A 20498-nucleotide genomic window follows, 5' to 3' on the forward strand; every position below is an offset into this window, starting at 1 on the left:
GAGAGAGAGATCTTAAACAGTCTCCACACTCAGCGTAGAACCCGACACAGGGCTTGATCCCACAATGCTGATATCATGACCTGAGCTGAAATCAAGAGTCGGACACTCAACCAACTGAGCCACCCAGGTGCTCCCAAAAGTAGTCTTGAACAAATGAATGAACATTCTTTGTTCTTGGATAGGACAGTTCAAGAATATAATGAAACCCCATCAAAAATACTAAGTGTTTCTAAACTGGACCTAGAGGATTTGATACAAGGCTCATGGGAAAATAAGCATGCAAATTCCGATCAAAATCCCAACAACATTTTTTGCAAAAATAGAAAAATCCATCCTAAAATTCATATGGAATCTCAAGGGACCCAAATAGCCAAACGATCTTAAAAAAGAACAAAGTGGGAAGACTCACACTTCCTGATTTCAAAACTTACTGTAAAGCTGCAGTAATCAAAACAGTATACTGCTGGCATAAAGACATATAGACCAAAGGAATAGAATAAATAGTTCTGAAATAACTTCTGGAATATATATGGGTCAAATGATTTTTTACAGGGGTGACAAGACCATTTAATGGGGGAAAGAACAGTCTTTTCCACACATTGTGCTGAGAAAACTGGATATCCACATGCAAAAGAAGGAAGTTGGACTCTTATGTAATACCATATACAAAAATTAACTCAAAATGGATCAAAACTCTAATGTAAGAGCTAAAACTATAAAACTCTTAGAACACATCGGGAAAAGCTTCATGATACTGGACTTGGCAATGATCTCCTGGCTATGACAAAGGGAACAAAAGAAAAAAAGACGAATCAGAATTCATCAAAATGAAAAGCCTTGTGTCCTGGTAACATAAAGGACACGATAGACAGAATAAAAAGGCAAACCATGAAATGGGAGAAAGTATCACATATCTGATAAAGGATTGGTATCCAGAATATATAGACAACTCATAACACTCAACAACAAAAACCAAACAACTAGATTCAGATATGGGCAAAGATTGTTAATAGACATTTCTCCAAAGAAGGATCTACAAATGGCCAATAAACACATGAAAAGATGCCAACATCACTAATTGTTAGAGAAATGCAAATTAAAACCAAAATGGAATACCACTTCACATCCATTTGGATGACTATTATACAGAGAAAACAACAAGAAAAGAAACGCTGGGTGAGGATGGGAAGAAATTCGAACTTTTGTGCCCTGCTGGTGAGAATATAAAACAGTGCAGCTGCTAAGGCAGCTGGATGATGGTGTCCCAAAAATTAAAAATAGGGCTTTGCAAATACTGCTGACACCACCAAGAGCTGCCCTGTGCCACCCCGTCATGGTCAACTCCATGATGGTCTTTGACATTTGCCATCAACCATGAGCCCTTGGGCCACGTATCCTTTGAGCCATTTGCAAAGTTCCAAATATAGCCCAAAACTTTTGTGCTCTGAGGACTGGAGCAAAATGGATTTGCTTATAAAGGTTCCTGCTTTCACAGAATTATTCCAGGGTTTATACGCCAGGGTGGTGGCTTCACATGTCATAACAGCACTGATAGCGAGTCCATCTAGAGGGAGAAACCTGATGATGAGAATTTCATCCTGAAGCACACAGATCCTGGTGTCTCATCTACGGCAATTGCTGGACCCAACACAGACAGTTCCCAGTTTTTCATTCACACTACCAAGACTGAATGTTTGGGTGGCAAGAATGTGACCTTTGGCAAGGTGAGAGAGGGCATAAGTACCATGGAAACCAAGGAGTGCTTTGGGTCCAGGGATGGCAAGACTGGCAAGAAGCTCACCATTGCCAAGTGTGGACAACCCTAATAAATTTGACGTGTGCTTTCTCTTAACTACAAGACTGTTCCTTCTCCCATATGCTCTTAATAGCCTATAATCAGTGCTCTCACTGCAGCTCTTTGGTTCCGTGTTTTCCTTACCCCCCTTCAAATCTAGTTAGATTGCAGAGTTAACATTATGATTACGAAATAACAACTAAACAACACCAACAAATAGAATTATCATATGGATAGCTAGTCCACTTCTGGGCATACACCCACAAGAACTGAAGGTAGGGACACAAGGAGAGATTTGTACACCTATACTCGCATTATGCACAAGAACCAAAAGATGGAAGCAGCCCAAGTGCCCATCAACAGATGAAAGGATACCTAACATGCAGTACGTGCATACAATGGAACATTAAGAGGATTTTTTTTCCTTTGAATGGAAAGAGATTCCGACGCACACTACAACGCGATGAACCGAGAAGACACTGTGCTCAGTGAAATAAGCCAGACACAAAAGGTCAAATCCTGTACGATTCACAGAGACAGAAGGTAGAACGGTGGTTGCCAGGGACTGGAGGGCAACGGGAATAGGGAGTTACTGTTTAACGAGTACAGAGTTTCGCAAAGTTCTGTGGATGGATGGTGGTGATAGTTGCACAACAATGTGAATGCACTTAATTCCACTGATCTGCACACTTCAAAATGGTTAAAATGGTAATTTTTACATTATGTCTATTTTGCCATAGTTTTAAGAAATAACCAGTTAAAACAAACAAATAAAACATGCCAGAATAGCCAAGAAAACACTGAAAGGGCAAAGCTACAAAAGTGGGGGCTGGTCCTACAAGACATTAAAAAATACTGTAAAACATCCATAATTAAACCACAGTCCAACTGCACAAATAGACAAATGGGACAGTGGAAGAGAGCAGAAAGTCCAAAAATAGACCTGACTGCATCTGAAAATTACTGTATGAAAAAGGTAGCATCTTGAATCACTGGGACACAGATGGAGGTTTTAATAAATGCTGATGGGTGTTTAATAAACCACTTAATAAATGCTGGTCATTTAGAAAAAGATAAAATTGGATCCATACCACATACCATACATAAGGATGGGCTCCTGGGTGGCTCAGTTGGCTAAGAGTTCAACTCTTGATTTTGGCTCAGGTCATGATCTCACATTCATGAGACAGAGCTCTGTAGCAGCTCTGGGCTGAAAGCTTGGAGCTTGCTTGGGATTTTCTCTCTCTCTCTCTCTCTCTCTCTCTCTCTCTCTCTCTCTCTGCCCCTCCCCCACTATTGCTCACACGCACTCTCTCTCTCTCAAAAATAAATAAATAAACATTAAAAAATAAGGATGGAACAAGGATATGAAACCATGCAAGTACTAGAAGAAACCCTCATGGTGGGGAAAGGCCATCTAACTGTGACTCAAAATCCAGATGTAATAGAAGAGATGATTAACAACATTGATTAGATAAATATTTTACAAGTTATATTACAAAAATTACCACAAGCAAAGTCAAAATACAACTGACAAACCAGGAGAAAATATTTACAACATACATCACAGATGAAGGATATCCCTAATATAGAACGAACTCAAAATCAGAGGGAGGAAAAAGCCCAAAAGCCTGAGAGAAAAAAATGGGCAAAAGACATGAATAGACGAGTCACAAAAATATGTAAAAGGTGCCCTTAATCACATGAAAAGATGGAAAACACGTATGGCCTCACATATAACACTTCAGACTGATTTACCTTACTTATCTTCCAGACTGGCAGAAAATCACACAGCATGACAACAGACTCTTGGCAAGGCTGTGGGGGGAATGGCGCTCACACACTGCTGGCAGGTAAGCGAGATGGCACAACGCTTGCGGAGGGAAATTTGGCAACAGCTGAAAAACTACATCTGCTCTTATCTTTTGACCTAGCGATCCTGCTTCTCGCAATTTACCCTGAAGCTATCCCCGGGACAATATGAACATATAAATGCACAGGGTTTTTCACTGCAGTACTGTTTGTAATCGCAAACGGTCAGAAATGACCTAAATGCCTATATATTAGAGAAATGGTTGAGTGAATGATGGTACAGGGCACATTCACACAATAGACTACCATGCAGCCATAAAAAAGGGATGAAGGAAATCTCAGTGAACTAGTAGGGATTGATGTCCAGGATGTATGTAAGTGAGAAAGGCAAAGGACAAAAGGATATCTATAGTGTGCTGCCCTTCAAGTAAGAAGGAATGGCGTATAAGAAAATATACATGCTTGGGGGCGCCTGGGTGGCTCAGTCGGTTAAGCATCCGACTTCGGCTCAGGTCACGATCTCACGGTCCGTGAGTTCGAGCCCCGCGTTGGGCTCTGGACTGATGGCTCAGAGCCTGGAGCCTGCTTCCGGTTCTGTGTCTCCCTCTCTCTCTGCCCCTCCCCCGTTCATGCTCTGTCTCTCTCTGTCTCAAAAATAAACGTTAAAAAAAAATTAAAAAATAAAAAAGAAAATATACATGCTCATTTGTACAAGAAGAAATACAGAAAGGATAAGCCAGAAGCTAGTGCTACTGGTTACCTATGGGCATGTGGTGGGGACAGGGTGGACAGGGGAAGATGTGGCTAGGATAGAATGAATGGGGGTGGAGAGTGACAGATCCGAGGATACCTTTATGAATACTACATATCAGTGAGAGAAACAGATACATAGAATATATACATTATATACATAAAACAAATGGACCACCACCACATTGTATTTCATCAAATAAACATATCCCACTGAAGGGGGTGGAGAACTAAACCAAGTCGCTTGAATATAGCGACATTAATACTAAATGCCCCCAGGGTAAAGAGACAAAGAACACTGTATCAAAGTCTACTTAGTAAGGTTTTTCTTCCAAAGAGTATGAATTAGCAGTTTGAAATTACTTTCTGTATATTCTAGGACTGAGCAAATAAATACACTATGAACAATGGGAGCTAGTTTTCTTCTGGAGAAAGAAGTAAGAAATATGTATAAGTGAGAGTGAGCCATGTGGTGTTGGGGTCAATTTGAAGGTATCATTAGGAATCCATGGTTTTTAACAGACAGAAAGAATTAGACATGGGTGTGTGTTGGGGGGGGGGGTGTAATATGCAATTTAATGCAATTTAATGCAATGTAATATAATAATAGTATAACATAGTATAATAATATATATATTTCCCAGATTTGTCTGGCCTAAGAGCCTCACAGCAATGAGCATATCTAACGCCCAGATCTTGGTTTCTAAACTCCCCCACTGAAAGGAACCAGGGGTTCTTGGAGAAATAGCTGATTTCAGGGCTGGGTCTGGAGAAGTACAAGATGAGCCCAGCACTTCTTGCTATGCCCCAAATTAAAGACACACTCAAAGAACGATAGGAATATATCAGCTTGAGGAGGCTCTCTCTGGCCAAATCTGGGACAATTTGGGCACCAAAATAAAAAATAGTAGTAACAGGTTCTGTCCCTTTGAATAAGAATCCATGAGTTGATACTGATAATGAGAGATCTGGAGATGAAAAAGACATGACTTGGGGCCAAGAAGTCCACAGTGCAGTGGGCAACATGGCCCACAGGTGAGCACGGAGGGAGCATTGCCCCCTGGGCTCCTGGAGGAAGTGGGCATAACGAAGGGTCTGGTGGAGACTCACGAGGGCCCTTTGCGCATCCGGGGTGTGCTCATGGCCCACTGCTTGATCTTGCTCAGGCTCTGCTCATTGATGAGCTGGTGGCCCTCAGAGGGCATGCAGTCCACGTACAGATTGTATAGCAGCAGAGCCTCTGTGTTCTTGCGCAGGGCGTTGGCCTGGACCACACGCTGCGTGAACACGCGTGGGTCCTCAGCGCAGAAGAGAAGCTGGATCCGAGGCACCCAGTACTGGCAGGCGAGGAGGGGGTGCCTTCCTGGGGCCAGGTGGGAGAGAAAAGGGAACACACAACACAGTCAGACTCTCTAGGCTGGAACACTGGGTTCTAGCCTGACTCTGCTACTGATGCATGGTGGCCCTGCACAAGTGGGTTCTCTCTTCTGACACCCTGTCACATCTGCAGAATGGGTATGACAACACTCCTCTCCCTGCCCACCTCACAGTTGGCCATGGATGGATGTGAAAGTGCTTTGTAAACCATAAAGATCTGTGCACAGACAAACAGTCACACAGGGGCGGCTGCTGAAGTGCCCACTCCTCGCTGCCACACTCAAGGTAAACATCACTAACTGATGGGCCTTGGATGCCTTCTCTGCATCATGTTGCAAGTGGTACCGTCAGCTGCTCAGGGCAGGCATACCCAGTAATGGCCATTTGCCCTTCCTGGGGTCTCTCTCTGAATGATGGGTCCTCTGGTTTTCACTGGCCAGGGGACAGACAGCCACAGGACATACAGAGCAAGGAAGAATTCAGGCCTGATGTGGCTGTGCCATGGGTGGGGGGGTGGCCTCAGTCATGGTCCTGAGTGGGGGGTCTGCATGGGGTGGGGCAGAGAGCCTGTACCTTCAGCAGTGACTCCTCCATTCAGAATGGGCTTCCCCGTCTCATCTCGCACCAAGCCATTCTCATCTGTCTTGTGTACCAGGTACAGCTTCTTCTCCTTGTCATAGTCCAGGACACCGACATCGCACCATTCATACTTCAGCTTCCGACTTTTGGGGTCCTCTGAAACAGGAGGGGAACCCACCAGTGCTCTCTGCTGTAGGGTGGGTAGGGGACTCTGTGTGGGCAGCAGGCGCTGGGAACGAGTCTCAGTGGCTACTGGTCTGGCCTCCCTCCCACCAGGATGACCCCTTCTAGCTCCAGCAAAGCAGCGATCCTGCTTCCTTCCAGCTGAGCTGGCCTCTGGGGAACCCTGGTGGCAGGGGGAGCCAGAAGGACCAGACCCCTCTGTCTCTGTGCTCTGCATGACCCCATCAGGATAGACAGAGACACAGGCCAGCAGAGCTAGAACGGGAGGCAGGAAAGCCCCAGGCACACAGAGACCTGGTGAGGATGTAGTTGTGAAGCTCATCATGTCTGAACTGGACCCCTTCAAAGTGACCAAGACCAGAGTGAACCCCTTCCCAGAGTGAACTGGATGTGGCAGTTGAACCCTTGGGCCCCTTATATCAGGACAGGTCAGGTCAAGGTAAAAGATTGCTGCCCTGCAGTGGCCCCAAAATGGGCCTCAGGGCCTGTTGGTCAGGATGGGCCTTCCACTCACTTCCCGGACTGCAAGCCTTTGCACGGCTTCTCCAGCTCATCTCCTGCCACCACCTACCCTTTTCTTTCTCCAGCCATACTGCATGTCTGGCTATTCCTGTGACTTTGGAGCTTACTCCTGCCTCAGGGACTTTGCATTGGCTATGCTCTCTGACTGGAACCGTCTTTGCTCAGGTCACCTCATTGATGGTTTGTTCCTTGCTCAAATGGCTTCCCCTCCGCGAAGCATCTCTCCCTCAAAGAGTGCCTTTGCCCCAGGCACCCTCTGACTTGTTAGCCCATTTGTGTCCCTCACAGAGCCTGAAGTCATACTATGTATGCATCCAGTCCTGGTTCTGGTCAGCCTCCTCACACCTTTTAAGGCAGAAGTGCCTTAAAATAAGCTGATGGGTTCTACAGCCTGGGTTGAGGAAGAACAGCTGGAACTCCAAGGAATTGCTAACGTGCTGCCTGGATGCTATATGCTTCTCTTTGGAAAATGCTCTTTGGAAAATGCTGACCTGTCTTGGCTCAACTTAGAGAAGATGATGTCACAAGAAGGCACCAGCAGAAAACCAGAGGTCTCTGGCAGAAATGCTCCCTGCCAGCCCCCCTCCCACCAGTGCCACTGCCCAAGGCCAGGGCCCACATGAAAGAGGGCAAACAGAAGCACTTCCGGGAGGCTGGTACTTGGTACATTTAAGGTTAATGCAGCCCCCCCCCCCCACCTTCTGGTTTTATTGCCAGGAATTGGAGATCTGGGAACAATTGAGTTAAATTATTTTTGTAATTAAGTCCAAAGTAAAGGGAACATTCTGGGCTTCTTGTCTAGTTCAGAGAAATTGATTCCAGCATTAACATGCTTTTAAATCGAAACATAAACTTACAGCCTGCTCAATGGACTTACTGTGGGGCCCCCTGGAGGCTGAGAAGTCTTAAAACCAACCAGCATGGCTCTCAATCCTGGGCAGAGTCCATGGGGGGTGGGGGGGCACTCCCCGTCCCAAAGCGGCATGTCCACCACGGGGCAGGGAGCAAAGCAGCCCTCAGCCCTGCACAGAGGGGCAGCCAACTCCAACCTCCAACTTCATAACCCAGATCTTCCTCAGATGCTCACTCAGAGGCAGCCAAGGAAGGTCAACCTGGCTCAGTTCCCTACAGCAGCAAACACAGCCCCAGGGCAGATGTGGGGCCAAAGGAGGGACAGACACAGACAAAGCAGAGATACAGCTCATCTGTGGGACATCAGTGCAGGTATGTGTGTTGGGGGCGGGGAGAGATAGTGGCTGTGAATGGGTGATGGGAGGTGTGTGAGTATGTGTGGTGAAAACGTGTGTGATGTGGGGGATGGTGTGTGAGTATGATGGTAAGTGTGCTTGTGAATGTGTGTTTGCAAGCAGGTGTGTAAGCATGAGAATGTGTGTTGTCCATGCAGAGGTGCAAGTTGAGAGGCCATAGGTAAAGCTAGAGCAATGGTGATTTCTAGGTGGCAGGAAGGAAGGCTTGAATTGTGCCCCTTGTACACATTTGAACATTTCCAACAAGCTTGCATATTTTTTATTACCAATAAATCAAAGATTTTTTTAAACACTAGACACTATCCAGCAGTCCCTTCCCCAACCCTCCCACAATGTCATCCCTGGTCCTTGTATTTTTTGACTCTATATGGCCAGCCCCTTAGTCTGTATCCCAGATGGGAGGCCTCAAAAGGTGGGAGCCCTCCCCTCCCACAGCTGCCAGCCCCTAGGGCAGCCCAGAAGTCAATGGTTGGGCTGCTTGCCAGACAGGGATGGTACAGACCAGGATCCTGCCCCCCACCCATGTCAGCCCTGCTCACCATGACCTAGGATGTCATCAGTGGGCAGGAGGGCTTTTCCAGGGACAGGTTTCCTGTCCTGAGACCCTGGCTCCAAGCTCATGTTGATCCACTCACTGGGAGTCCGGCAATCAAACTCCTCATTGTCAAATACCTGGAAAAAATGGGCAGAGGTCAGGAGGAGGCAGCTCTCCCCTAGAGGGGCCAAATGGGTTGGGTGTGGCAGAAGATGAGGGTGCCTAAGTAAGTCTTCTTCAGATGCAGAAGCTACAGACTGAGGGCCATGGGGCTGAATGTCTCCCCCACTATTCACAGGGGCCTGTGGGGTCTGGCTCTGTGAAACCCTGGATCCCCACCCAACCGGGCAACCCTGATGCAAGCAGAGGGGTATCTGGGGACTCAGAGCAGGATATGAGCTCTCTCCCCCACTGCCCAAGGATCATCCAGCTCAGGCCCAAGGGAAGAGGTGGACCTTGGATTTTTCTGAGCATTCCACCTACATGCAGAAATGAAGGAAATTCAGGGTAGTCAGGAGGCCACCCTTAGTAGGGTGATGTGGATTCAGCTCTGCCTCCCCACAGAGACTGCCAAGCAAGACATACTCAGGGTCAGGGAGAGGAAGGGCAGGGAGGCTAGTGAAAGCTAGAGCAGGCTATGCTCCCTCTTTCTCCTCCTCCAACCCAGTTTCCCCATCGGCATCCCAAAGGAGCTACAATGAGGCCCTCCTCCACCTCAGTTCCCCCCATCTCAGTGAGTCCAGGAGCAGTGGTCAGGGAGCTCCATATACTACTCCACAGTCCAACTGGGCTGCTTCTGGTGCCTCAAGGTTGGGAGCTGGGGGGACAGAGATTGCATACACAGGCTCCCCAGGCTCCCAAGCAAAAAGCAGAGTCAGCATCTCAGGGGTTCTGGGGCCCCTTCTGTCCCAGCCTAGGATGATCAAAACCCCTGGCGGGAAGGTCCAATTATGCTTGACGAGTGAGTGCTTATGATTCCCACAGATCCCCTTTCGGGTCTGATCTCTCGGCCGGGGTCCTGTACCCCTCCCACCCACCCTTCCCCCCACTGCTGACCATCAGCTTGCTATGGAAACTAGGCTCACCTTCAGCGGGAGGTAGATGGGAAAGAGCGGGTCATGGCCCTGCTCAATGGTCTGGGGGTGGTGGGGGTCTGGGTGCCTGGGCATGAGCTTGTCAGAGTCGATGCCCTCATGAGCCAGTAACTGCTCGATGTCCAGACTCAGGTACAGCCGCTTCCTCCTGGCCGAGGGGGGACAAGGGAATCTCATGACAGCTCAGCTCATCTGAGATGGCTTCATGGATGCCAGCAAGGGTCCACAGGGTCGTGGTGGATAGGAGTGTGGCCCAGGGATGCCTCCAGGGCCCCCCACTCCTCTGGAATTCATCAGGAAGTAGTGTGGTAGCTGGGGCTGATGTCTTGAGCCCCGGCTGCCCTGTGTCTGTCTGGTAGTTCCACTACATTGACCTAAATACCACCCTCCCCAATCCTACAGCAAGGAAAGCAGTTTGTTCCTATAAAGAAACCAAAGGGTGAGGCGCCTGGGTGGCTCAGTCAGTTAAGCATCCGACTCTTGATTTCAGCTCAGGTCATGATCTCATGGTTTGCAAGTTCAAGCCCTCTGCACCGACAGCAGGGAGCCTGCTTGGGATTGTCTCTCTGTGTGTCTCTCAAAATAAATAAATAAAACTTAAAACAAAAACAAAAAAGAAAGCAAAGGGCTACAAGATTTGCACACAGGCCCATTTTAGTAACCTCTGCCATGAAGACGGTCACCTAGTAGCCTGCTGTCCCTCGCTCCTTGACTTGGGTGGATGCCGCCCCCCCAAAGGAATGGGCCCTCCCACTGCCAACCTGGCCATACCTCTCAATCTCAATCTTTCGGGGGCACTGGCCTGGCAGCACCAGGAAAGGCACCTGCACCTTGGGCTCGTAGGCCTGCAGTGGGAAGTCAGTCTGGGTGAGCACCCGGGTGGTGGACTCGAAGCTCTGCTGTTCCAAATGTTCCTCGAAGCCTTCAGGAATCTCAAAACTTCTGACTGCAGGCAGAGGCACAGGCAGGAGTGTCAGGGGCTCAGGCCAGAGCCCAATACGCCCCAAGACAAAGCGCTAGGTACTGGGTATGAGTGCCCTGGGGCAAGGGAAGCTCAGAGCTTGCCTGTGGCTGGCAGTGGAGACAAGAAGCCAGATTTGGCACCAGGCACCCAAGGGAGGGCAAGTCTGGAGGGACAAGGGCCTCCAGAGGGTGTGTTTTGGTCTTGCTTTTCCTCATGTGGATGGGGATGCAGAGCCGCCGAGCATCCCCACCCCACCCCACTGTGGATGGTAGGAGCACCCCACAACCCTTAGATCTGTACTCTGTAAGCATTTTCTGGGCCACAGATGTCTGTGAGACGGTACAGCCCAATAGACTGGATCCTCAGCTCACCACACAAATGCACATACATGTGATATTTCCTGAGCCACTTCTGGGGCTTCACAGACCCCAGGAGGTCCGTGGGCACTGAGAGGACTAATCTGGGCAGTGTCAGCAAGGAGCCAGGCCTCTCCTGGGGCTGGGGAGGAGAGGCAGACAGCTGGGGCCTCTGAGCCTGATCGAAGCGGGTATCCTGTCTGCCAGCCAGGTGGGAGGGCTCCCACCTGATTCCTCACTCAGGGCCCCACCCACCTTGCTGCTTCTCCTGGAGCCACCCTATTCTCCCCTCTGCCACCGGAGACTGTCCCACACTCTGCAGTCCTGCCCCAGTCCTTACAGGACTCAGCGCAGAGCCTGGGAGGAGAGTCCTCATTCAGCAGAGATCTTCTGGGCACTTTCCCATGCCAGGCCCTATTCTAGACACTGGGGTCCCAGCAGGGAAACTCAGACACAGCCCTGGCCTTCTCCAAGCTCATGTTCCAGGGGAGGTAGAAAAGGTAATTTATACATGTGAAAACCCTAGTGTCCCCAGCTGGGCAGAGAACTGATGCCCTGGCCCTCAGCAGCCCCACCCACTGTGGTGCCCTTGTCACAGCTCAGCTAAGAGGAACATAAGGTGTGGTTCACTGAGCACTAACCGTTAGCTTGGCCCTTGCAAAGCACCTTATATCTTGTTACCCCCATTTTATAGCTGAGGAAACTGAGATCCTGAGCCAAGAAGAAACAATCTAAGACCAGAGGTCTTGCTTCTAAATGGCACCCACTCATCCACCCTGCCCTTCTAGGCACTGACCTTTTGGAGTAAACTTGTCAAGGTCGGCCTGCCGCAGGAGATCTTGGTTCATGCAGGGACCACGGCATACTTCCTAAAACCAAATCCCAGAGCTCTAAGGGGGTATAAACATCCTGGGGACAGGCAGGACCTGGGAGGGACCACAAGGCCAAGTGTCGCCCCCCAAGCCCACCAGGGAACACCCAAGGGCACGGGAATGGGGCAGAACAGTGAGTTTCCACAATTCCTCATTCAGAGGCCATAGTGGGCAACAAGCTCCAGCCACTTGGGACACCCCTGACCTCACCCCCTTCTGATCCTGCACAGCTCCCTCCTCACTCTAAGAACACTCCTGCTGTGTCTGGGAGCTGAGCCACTAGATGGAGGGACCACAAGTCCAGCAGGTGTCTCTGTGCATGTCTCCCCCACCAAGGATGACTCTGGCACCCCCAGCATGGTGGGGATCCATGGATCTTTGCCCTAACCCTCTTGGCCTATCCTAGTTAGAACTTTCCTAAGGCTGTCCAGGACTACGGGGCTCTTTGAACTCTCCCCTGGTCATCACCTGTCTATACTCCCCCTACCCCAAGCCTCCATCTGTCCTCTCACATTCTCTCCTCCTTCTCTACACAGGCCATGGAGCTTGTCAGGGTTCCCAAGCCTCTGTACCTTCTGTTCCCCATGCCTGGAACACACCTCCTCCCAGCCACCCAGTAAACACATAGTATGCCACTTTGTCCAAGGACCCCCTCCCCAATCAGAGCTGGGGGACAATTCCCCCACCAAAGTCATTGTCCCATGACAATAGGGACACGGATGTCTTGTCCTCACTGTCACCAGTGCTCAGTCCAGGGCCTGTCACATAAGAGATATTCAGTAATGAATTGTTGAATGAATGGGCAGATGGATGGAGGGACAGATGGACAGATGATCAGAAGGATGGATGGGTGGGTGGATGGTGGGTGGATGGATGGATGGACAAATTATTAGACACAGATGGCTAGATGGATAAATGAACAAATGGACTGATGGCAAGATGGATGGGTGGAAGGAAGCAAGGAAGGAAGGGTGACTGGAACCCACAAGGAGGGTTTGGGCTTGGTAGGGGACAGCTACCACACTCACCCCCATTTGATCCAAGCTTCCAGGGCTGAGGATGTCAGAGTAGAACCCACGCTGCTTCATCAGGGGGTACTTCTTATCAGTGCCTGTCAGGGGCAACTTCCGGGGCTGCCCCAAGACTGAGAGTGTGGGTGGGGGCAGGGGTAAAGGCAGGGTATTGGGGTCAGGGCTTAGAGCCTTGGAGGCAAAATCTGGTCCCAGAAGAATCTTCCCCAGGTTATACTCTAGGTCTGCCTGGGTCCTCTTCAGGCTACACTCTTGGCCCGCAGGAGTACTGCTGCACTCTGGGCTCTGAGGGGTCCTTCCTGGGCTGTAGCCTTCTCTGTTAGGCTGCTCCATGCTGCTTCTTGAGGCGCTCCTAGGAGAAGATACTGGCATCACTGGGCCCTTGCTGGCTTCTGTTCAGCCCCCAGGGGCACCGGGACACAGGGATGCCTCATCTGCATCCTGCAAGCGGCCACAGCTTGCCACACAGAGGGTGGAGAGGGAGGAAGTGGTCTCCTAATTTGGACAGACACAGACACGCAGTGCCAGGCAGGTCCCACCAGGAGACAGCAGGGCCTTCCCTGGATGTGGCATGTGAGAAATGAGCCCCCAGAGTCAGGGGCAGAGTGAAGGGAGTCAGGGAAGCTCTGCAGATGCCCCCGCTGCAGTGCGTCCTTCTACACCTGCTCACCCCCTCTCCTCCATGTTAGACAGCAAGGCCTAGTTACTCACAAAGGAGACAAGGAGGGTGGCCCAGAGTTCACTCAGTGAAAGGCCCTGTTTGGTTTTCCCCAAAATGACTTTCAGCAGGAGGCAACCCTGGTGCCCCAGCCCAACTGAACTGCCCTGTCTCTCCCTACTGTGGGGTGCTGGGCCACGCGCTGTCTCCCCCACCTGTGTCTGCCCCACACCATAACCCAGGAACCAGAGGACTAAATGGTCTCCCTGGAGGGATCCTGACCTTCCCGTGACCCACAGATCCCACTGCCAGTTACAGAAGGGTATTCAGCCGCCCTGGCTCTCAGGGTCAGCTCAGCTCATGCAATGCATCCCCTTGCGTCTCCCCAGCAGGAACAGCACATGTACCACGGGGCTGCATACACATCCACCATCCCAGGGACAAGGGTTTGCAGAACGTTTACTACAGGCTGAGCAAGCCCTTGCCAAGCCACTGTTGCTTTTGGCTACCTCAAAACGTATCACTGGGGGAAATCCTTGGTCAGGGCAGGGTTATAAGAGATTTGGACAAGGTTATGGTGATGAAGAGGTTTTCATGTAATGCAGGTACAAAAATAAAAAGGGAATGAGTCTATAATTATCTCAATAACAATGTCATTTAAAAAGAGAGGGTATCTTGTTACAAATAGAGAGGGAGGGAGGCAAACCGTAAGAGACTCTTAAATACAGAGAACAAACTGAGGGTTGATGGGGGAGGGGTGGGGAAGAGGAGAAAATGGGTGATGGGCATTGAGGGGGGCACCTGTTGGGATGAGCACTGGGTGTTGTATGTAAGCAATGAATCATGGGAATCTACCCTCAAAACGAAGAGCACACCATATACACGGTATGTCAGCCAACTTAACAATAAATTATATTAAAAATAAATAAACAAACAAACAAATCTTTAAAAAAATAAATTAATAAAAAAGAGAGGGTATCTTAACAAAAGAATACCCTGACCCAAGCATCACCCTCTCCTCTGGCCCCATCCCATTTCCCAATCCCTGCACACTGCAACAAAGCAGCCAGGAGTTCACGGTACAAGCCGCTCTGTTGGCTGGATGTTTCGTGCCCTGTTGTCTCCATTTTAAGCATGCCTGGCTGGTGTAGGCTTCCTGTTGGATCACTGCAGGGTAATCCTGTCTGGACTGACCTGAAAGGCGGGCTGGGCAGCCAGGACTGTCTGGATCAAAGCTACCCAGCAGTGCTGAAGCAGCCTGAAGTGCTGAGTCCGTTTCTAAGAAGGAGGTGGTGAGTTGGCAAGACCACTTTAGGGCCCGTGAAAGGCCAGATAGGGCTCTGGCAGGAAGGCCCAAACTCTGAGCCCAGAGGCTGACCAGTTTCTAACCAGTGTCCTACTAGAACTCGGCTCCCTGAACCCATTCCCTGGTAGTCAGCCACCTCCTGGGACAGGCCCTAAAAACAATGTTGAGTTTGGCCTACCCATCTGACAGTCACCAGCCCTTCCCAGAGCACCCTAACGGACAGAGGACCCACTGGGGCTCAGCTCCATCATGGCTGCAAACCCAAAGATGTCTGCTCATCTTTGAACAAAATCACCAAACAGGGCAGTTCTTGGAGAGGCGGGGTCCCCACTCCACAGGAGGGCATCCCACTCCCTGGTTTCCCCAGCTCTCAAATGTGCTTGAATATGTTGGGCTGCTGAGCTGGTGTGTCATCAGGCTCAGCCAAGATGACAGATGCAGAAATGTCCAGGAAAGCACAGTGTTACTGGAGGCAAAAGGAGCCTGTGTTGGGGTTTTTTTTTCTCCCATGAGCCAACTCCCTCCAAGAAGTCTGGCAGTGGGGGATCCATACAGACATGTTCCATGAAGGAAGGCACGAGAGCAAGCTGCAAACTCAGAATCCTGTCTCTCCTCCATCCCTCAGCCCTTTACAAAGATCCACAGCTCCCTTCCCATCCCACCCCAGCTCTAGGCACCTGTGCATTGCTGGTGTGCACAGGACCTGTGACAGATACACAGACAGATCCACCTCTGTCTCCTATCAGCCCCACCAGTGATGGCTGCCTCTATGTGGGAATGAGTGGGGCTGGTAAGAGGGTGAGTACATGGTTACCAGCAAGCCTCTGCTGCTCACTCTGGGCACTCTCTCCTCTTACATGAGGAAACTGACCAGTAAGATGGCAGGGGTGGCCCCAGCAGACACAGTGTGTGGGAATGGTGAATGCTATTAGGGGCTTACATGTAGTTTGTGCAACATCTCGTTCAAACCTCTGAGGTGAGAACTGAGACTATCCTCATTTCTCAGAGGTAGGGCAAATGAGGTTCAGAGAGGTTAAGGGACCTGTGCAAGTTCAGCCAGCCAGCAAGGGGCACAGGTGGAATTTAAACCGAGGCATTCTTTCTCCCCAGTCAGACCACCTGGGAGTCCTAATTGCTTGAGTCAGAAGAAGCTTCAGATTGGATTCAGTGACATTCAACCCCATGTGGCCCAACCACCCACCAGGCACTGGCTGGATGGACACAAATGAACAAGGGGGTTTGATCCTCATGACACATACTACTACCATCACCAATCCACAAACAAGGAAATGAAGGTCCAGAGAAGTCAAGAAACTTGCAAAGGACACACAGCCAAGAACTGACAGAACCAGAAGGGAAACTGAGGTCTTCACTTCTGGCTGACCCAAAGATCCATGTCCCTAAGCAACACCACAATGGTTCTCAAACTGTGCACCAAAGAGCCCTGAGGTTCTTTGGTGAGTGCTTGTGGGGAGGAGGGCCAAAGCAGAAGAAATTCAGAGCCACCCAACCTTGGATTCAGCAAAGACCCTGTATCTGTTTCACATACCAGGTTCTGTGTAAGGTGTCATCTAATAGATCTGTGGCTTAAAGGATTTTTGAAGTCTCTTCCCTTGTGGGGGCTACCTGGCAAACACTACTACTGTGGATGGCAATAACCCCGACAGGCGTGGGGTTCTCTCCGCCTTTTTGGAGTACTCACCTAACGTGAGCCCCTCTGTGCTCCCACATCTGTCTGAGGCTCTTCCCTCCAGCGAACACCTCCCTGTATTGTATGTGCGCATCTATCCTCCCTGCCAGGTGATCGTAAGAGCTGCAAATGCAGGAATTTGGGGGTGACGTTGGTCTCTGGAACCTCAGCACCTAGCCCAGGACTGGCACAGGCTTGGCACAGAGTAGGTGCCTCAAAGGTGTCTGCCAAATGATTTCATGAGTGAGAAAAGTAAGGAAAGAAAGCTGATGTCTGTAACGAGTCTGTGAGATAGGGACGGCGGTGCTCTGAGGATTTGCAGATGGGGACATGGAAGACTAAGGCTGCAGTTGACATCAGGAGAGGGACTGTGTGGCTGATAAGGACTTAGGCTCCTTGCCTGCAGGGGCCTTCCACAGGGCGGGGAGTTGTGGCTACATTCTCCGCGTGTGGGGCGGGGGGAGGGCAAAAAGTCAGTCTAGTAAGTACAGGGCTTACCTGGAAGGTTATTTAAAAGTGCCCCCCACTCCTTTCCCCCTGGCCGAGGTTCAGGAAACTGAATGCGCAGTCAGAGACAGGAATGTGGACTCTGGGCCGGAAGGGAGTCCTCCTTCCCGTCCACTCGCCTTCTGTGCCTTATCGAGGTGCCCCTGCCCCTGCTGGCCCAACCATCCCCCTCGGTGGCCACCAACTTACCGGCTCCAACGAGCAGAGTGCGGTCTGGTGGCCCGTCTCTAGGGAGGGACGCTGGGCCTGTTGCTAAGGGGCGGGATCATCCGCGCGGCGGGCGGGACTTCCGCCCCCGAACGCTCCCCGGGTCTGCAAGTCCCCTCGCCCAACACCACCTACAGGCTGGGACTTGGTTCCTCCCGCCCTGTGCTCCCGTCTTTCCTCGGCGGGATGGGGACAGTGGCCGCCCTCTAGTCTGTCAAACCCAGGCTCCATTACCTGTCTCCCCTCCCTGACTCTTCTAGAGTAAAGAGACAAAACAGCCAAACGCAGGGTAAGGACTTTGATTGAATCCTGGCGAAAATAAATAAAATAACAAGTAAAGTTATGTGAATAATTTGGGGGTAATAATTGAGGAAGTTCATATCTAAGCCACAGCTGTGGGCCAGATGGTCAGATCGCTGCGAAAAGGGTCACTTCTGTTCTCTGGAGGTTCAGCTTGTACAGAAACACACACACACACACACACACACACACACCAGGCTGCAACTCAGCCTCCTCAGGGTGGGCAGTGGGTGCTCCTGCCCCCGATCTTTGGCCTCAGTCACCCATCTGCTCCAAGGACCTGGCATGAGTTCAGGCTTTGATCCTCCTGTCTGTCCTGGATATTGAATTTTTGTTAATTTTCTTACATGTGAAAAATGATATTGTGGTTGTATAGGAGACTGTCCCTGTCTTAACTGATGTGGGCTGAAGAATTTCAGGACAAATGTCAGGATATCCGCTGCTGTGACTTCCTTTCAAATGGTTTGGCTAGATTTATATATAGATAAGTATAGTTAGGAGATGAAGCAAAAATGGTCCAATACTGACAACTGAGAAATATAAACGTTTACTGATGTCCACTGCACTAGTCTTCAACATTTGGCGGGGTGGGGGGAGGGAGTGGGGGGAGAGGGTCAGGGTAAGAGGTGGGTTACAAACCAAAAGAAAATTTAAAAACCATCCCACCTCAACCTGAGAACCCTTACCCAGAGAGCTTTCTCCGCATTGGCCCCATTTCATAGATGGGGAAACTGAGGCTTGGTGAGGCAGGTTGGTGTTGAGGGAGGTAGGAGGACCCGAGGTTCATTAAACAAATGTCCAATTCTATTTGACATTTTAGTTATGCTACCTTAGTGTCAAGCCAGTGCTGGGCACTGAGCATTCAGATTTAAACTGGTTTCTGCCTTAAAATGTCTGTTGAAAGAGACAGCCAGAGAGGCCAGGCCATGAGGAGTCCAGAGGCAGAGTGTAAGCTGTGGCTGGAGACAGTGATTTGGCCTTCGTACAGGTTTCTGCTTCCTCTGTCCAGAACACCTCTCTCCACCAACTCCTACCCCTGGCCAACTCCTATTCATCCTTCAAGATCCAATGTTGGTGCAACTTTCCCTAAGCTTAAACTGTAGTGTTATTTGCTTTTCTTGTTGGCATTCACACAGTAGGTGCTTAGTGATCATTGTGGGAGGAAGGAAAGGGTATAAGGGGGATTGGAGGCAAAGCTGACCAAAGCTCTTTGAGGAGACAAAAACCCTCAAAGCCCTGCTTAGGACAGCCTGGCTCCTTTGTGGGTCTGGGGATAGGCTGTGTACCCTGTTCGACCTAGAAAGAGGCACCTGCTTCCTGGATTTTTCCTGGCACTTCCCACACTGGGTACAGCTGTCCAAAAAGCTGCAGTACCCATCCGGGTTGCCAGGGCAACATCAGCCCATGGTGGGACGTCAGGGATGACAGGGGCAGAGTGCTAATCCTGGAAAGTTGCCAAGCAACGCAGTGGGTTGATGATGTCACAGGGGCCATGGCTGCCAGACAGATGGATAGGCCACTGCAGGAAGGGTCTACTCTCAGAAGGTCCAGCCCACAGATCCCCCACTCCCCACCATGAGATAGTCACTGCTGTGTCCCTTACCGGGGGCATGGGGGCCAGGGGGTCTGCTTCTCCCAGCAGTCCTGCCACCTCGACTCTGCCCCCCTGTAAGTGTGGGCAGTGGGTATGACTGCCTCCCTCCCTCCCTGGCAGGACCCTGGGGTCAGTCCCTGCTCTCTTAGGTCTCAAGTGTCCACCCTCTAATGCCTCCATCTTCTCCAGTGGTTGAGCATGGGTTTAGGCTTTGCTTTTCCTGCCTTGCCCTGGAGGCCACCATACTTACCTGTTCCCTGAGGGAAGAACAAGGGGCTGAGCCATGACCTCCCCCCTACCCCCAGGGATCCCACCTACCCTGTGGTGGGAGGGCAGTCTTTTGCTCTGTTCTCTGGGGGCTGAAGGGAAGCCAGCCTTGCTCTTGTTGAAATAGGAAAGACTGGGTTCCTGCAAGAGCTTGTGAGTGGGGGTCCTGTACCCATCTCTGGTAGCCTGGAAACTTAGAGCTTGGGCAAGCAGACTGTTTAGGGCACCTAGGCTCATGCCTTTTGGGCAAGAGGTCTGAGGGCATGGCAATCCTAGGCTCCCCCTCCCCTGTGCCTTCCTGCTGGCAGTGCTGAAGCTGGGAGCAATGCTTCACTGGCGGCGGAGATGAAAGTCCCGTGTGAATAGACAGCAGAATGAGCCCTTCATGTGGCCGGCCAGCTGGAACAGAGGGCGACAGGCATCCAGACAGGATGGCTGGAGCTATCCACTCCCCACCAGCCCCCAGCCAGCCTCTTGGGCCCCCAAGATCTCCCTCTGGTTTTCTAAGCCAGGGGCTCTGAGCTGCTAAGAGAAACTGAGTCACAGACATGGGGGCTGTCAGAGGGCTAGGCGAGGTCTGGGGTTCACCGCTCTCCCTAGGCTGCCTCTGACCTTCCCCCTTCTCTATCATTGGCCAGCTGGCTTCAGCAGCTCTGACCAGAACTTCCTTTGATGAATAAAAATGGAGACAAATTAATTCTCCTTGGATCCATGAGGTCAGCTTGACAGATAAGACCTTAAAAGCCCAGCACTCAGGGAGGAGTAGGAGTTCCTGGGAGACTGGAAGATTGAGGACCCCGGCCCATGAATGCTGAGGCCTCATCCTAGCCC

General features: G+C 50.5%; 1 protein-coding gene across 7 annotated transcripts in view; it reads right to left on the minus strand.

Moving 5' to 3' along the window:
- DNAH1 (dynein axonemal heavy chain 1) overlaps positions 1 to 18248 on the minus strand; it is a 77121-nt gene extending 58873 nt beyond the window's left edge. For 3 of the 7 annotated variants that reach the window (XM_053219278.1, XM_053219277.1, XM_053219276.1), the window contains exons 1-8: positions 17489 to 18248; positions 13136 to 13490; positions 12032 to 12104; positions 10687 to 10861; positions 9907 to 10063; positions 8826 to 8958; positions 6308 to 6469; positions 5468 to 5720 (exon numbers count right to left, since the gene is read on the minus strand). In XM_053219278.1, coding sequence (XP_053075253.1) covers positions 5468 to 5720; positions 6308 to 6469; positions 8826 to 8958; positions 9907 to 10063; positions 10687 to 10861; positions 12032 to 12104; positions 13136 to 13471 — 1289 coding nt within the window. In that variant the 5' untranslated portion in view covers positions 13472 to 13490; positions 17489 to 18248. Of the gene's footprint in view, positions 1 to 5467; positions 5721 to 6307; positions 6504 to 8825; positions 8961 to 9906; positions 10064 to 10686; positions 10862 to 12031; positions 12105 to 13135; positions 13491 to 17488 lie in introns of those variants that run through there. The other 4 variants (XM_027038890.2, XM_053219272.1, XM_053219274.1 and 1 more) reach the window with 3 other exon arrangements.
- Positions 18249 to 20498: the final 2250 nt, after the last annotated feature.

This window comes from Acinonyx jubatus, chromosome A2 (genome assembly GCF_027475565.1).
Source record: "Acinonyx jubatus isolate Ajub_Pintada_27869175 chromosome A2, VMU_Ajub_asm_v1.0, whole genome shotgun sequence".
NCBI lineage: Eukaryota > Metazoa > Chordata > Mammalia > Carnivora > Felidae > Acinonyx > Acinonyx jubatus.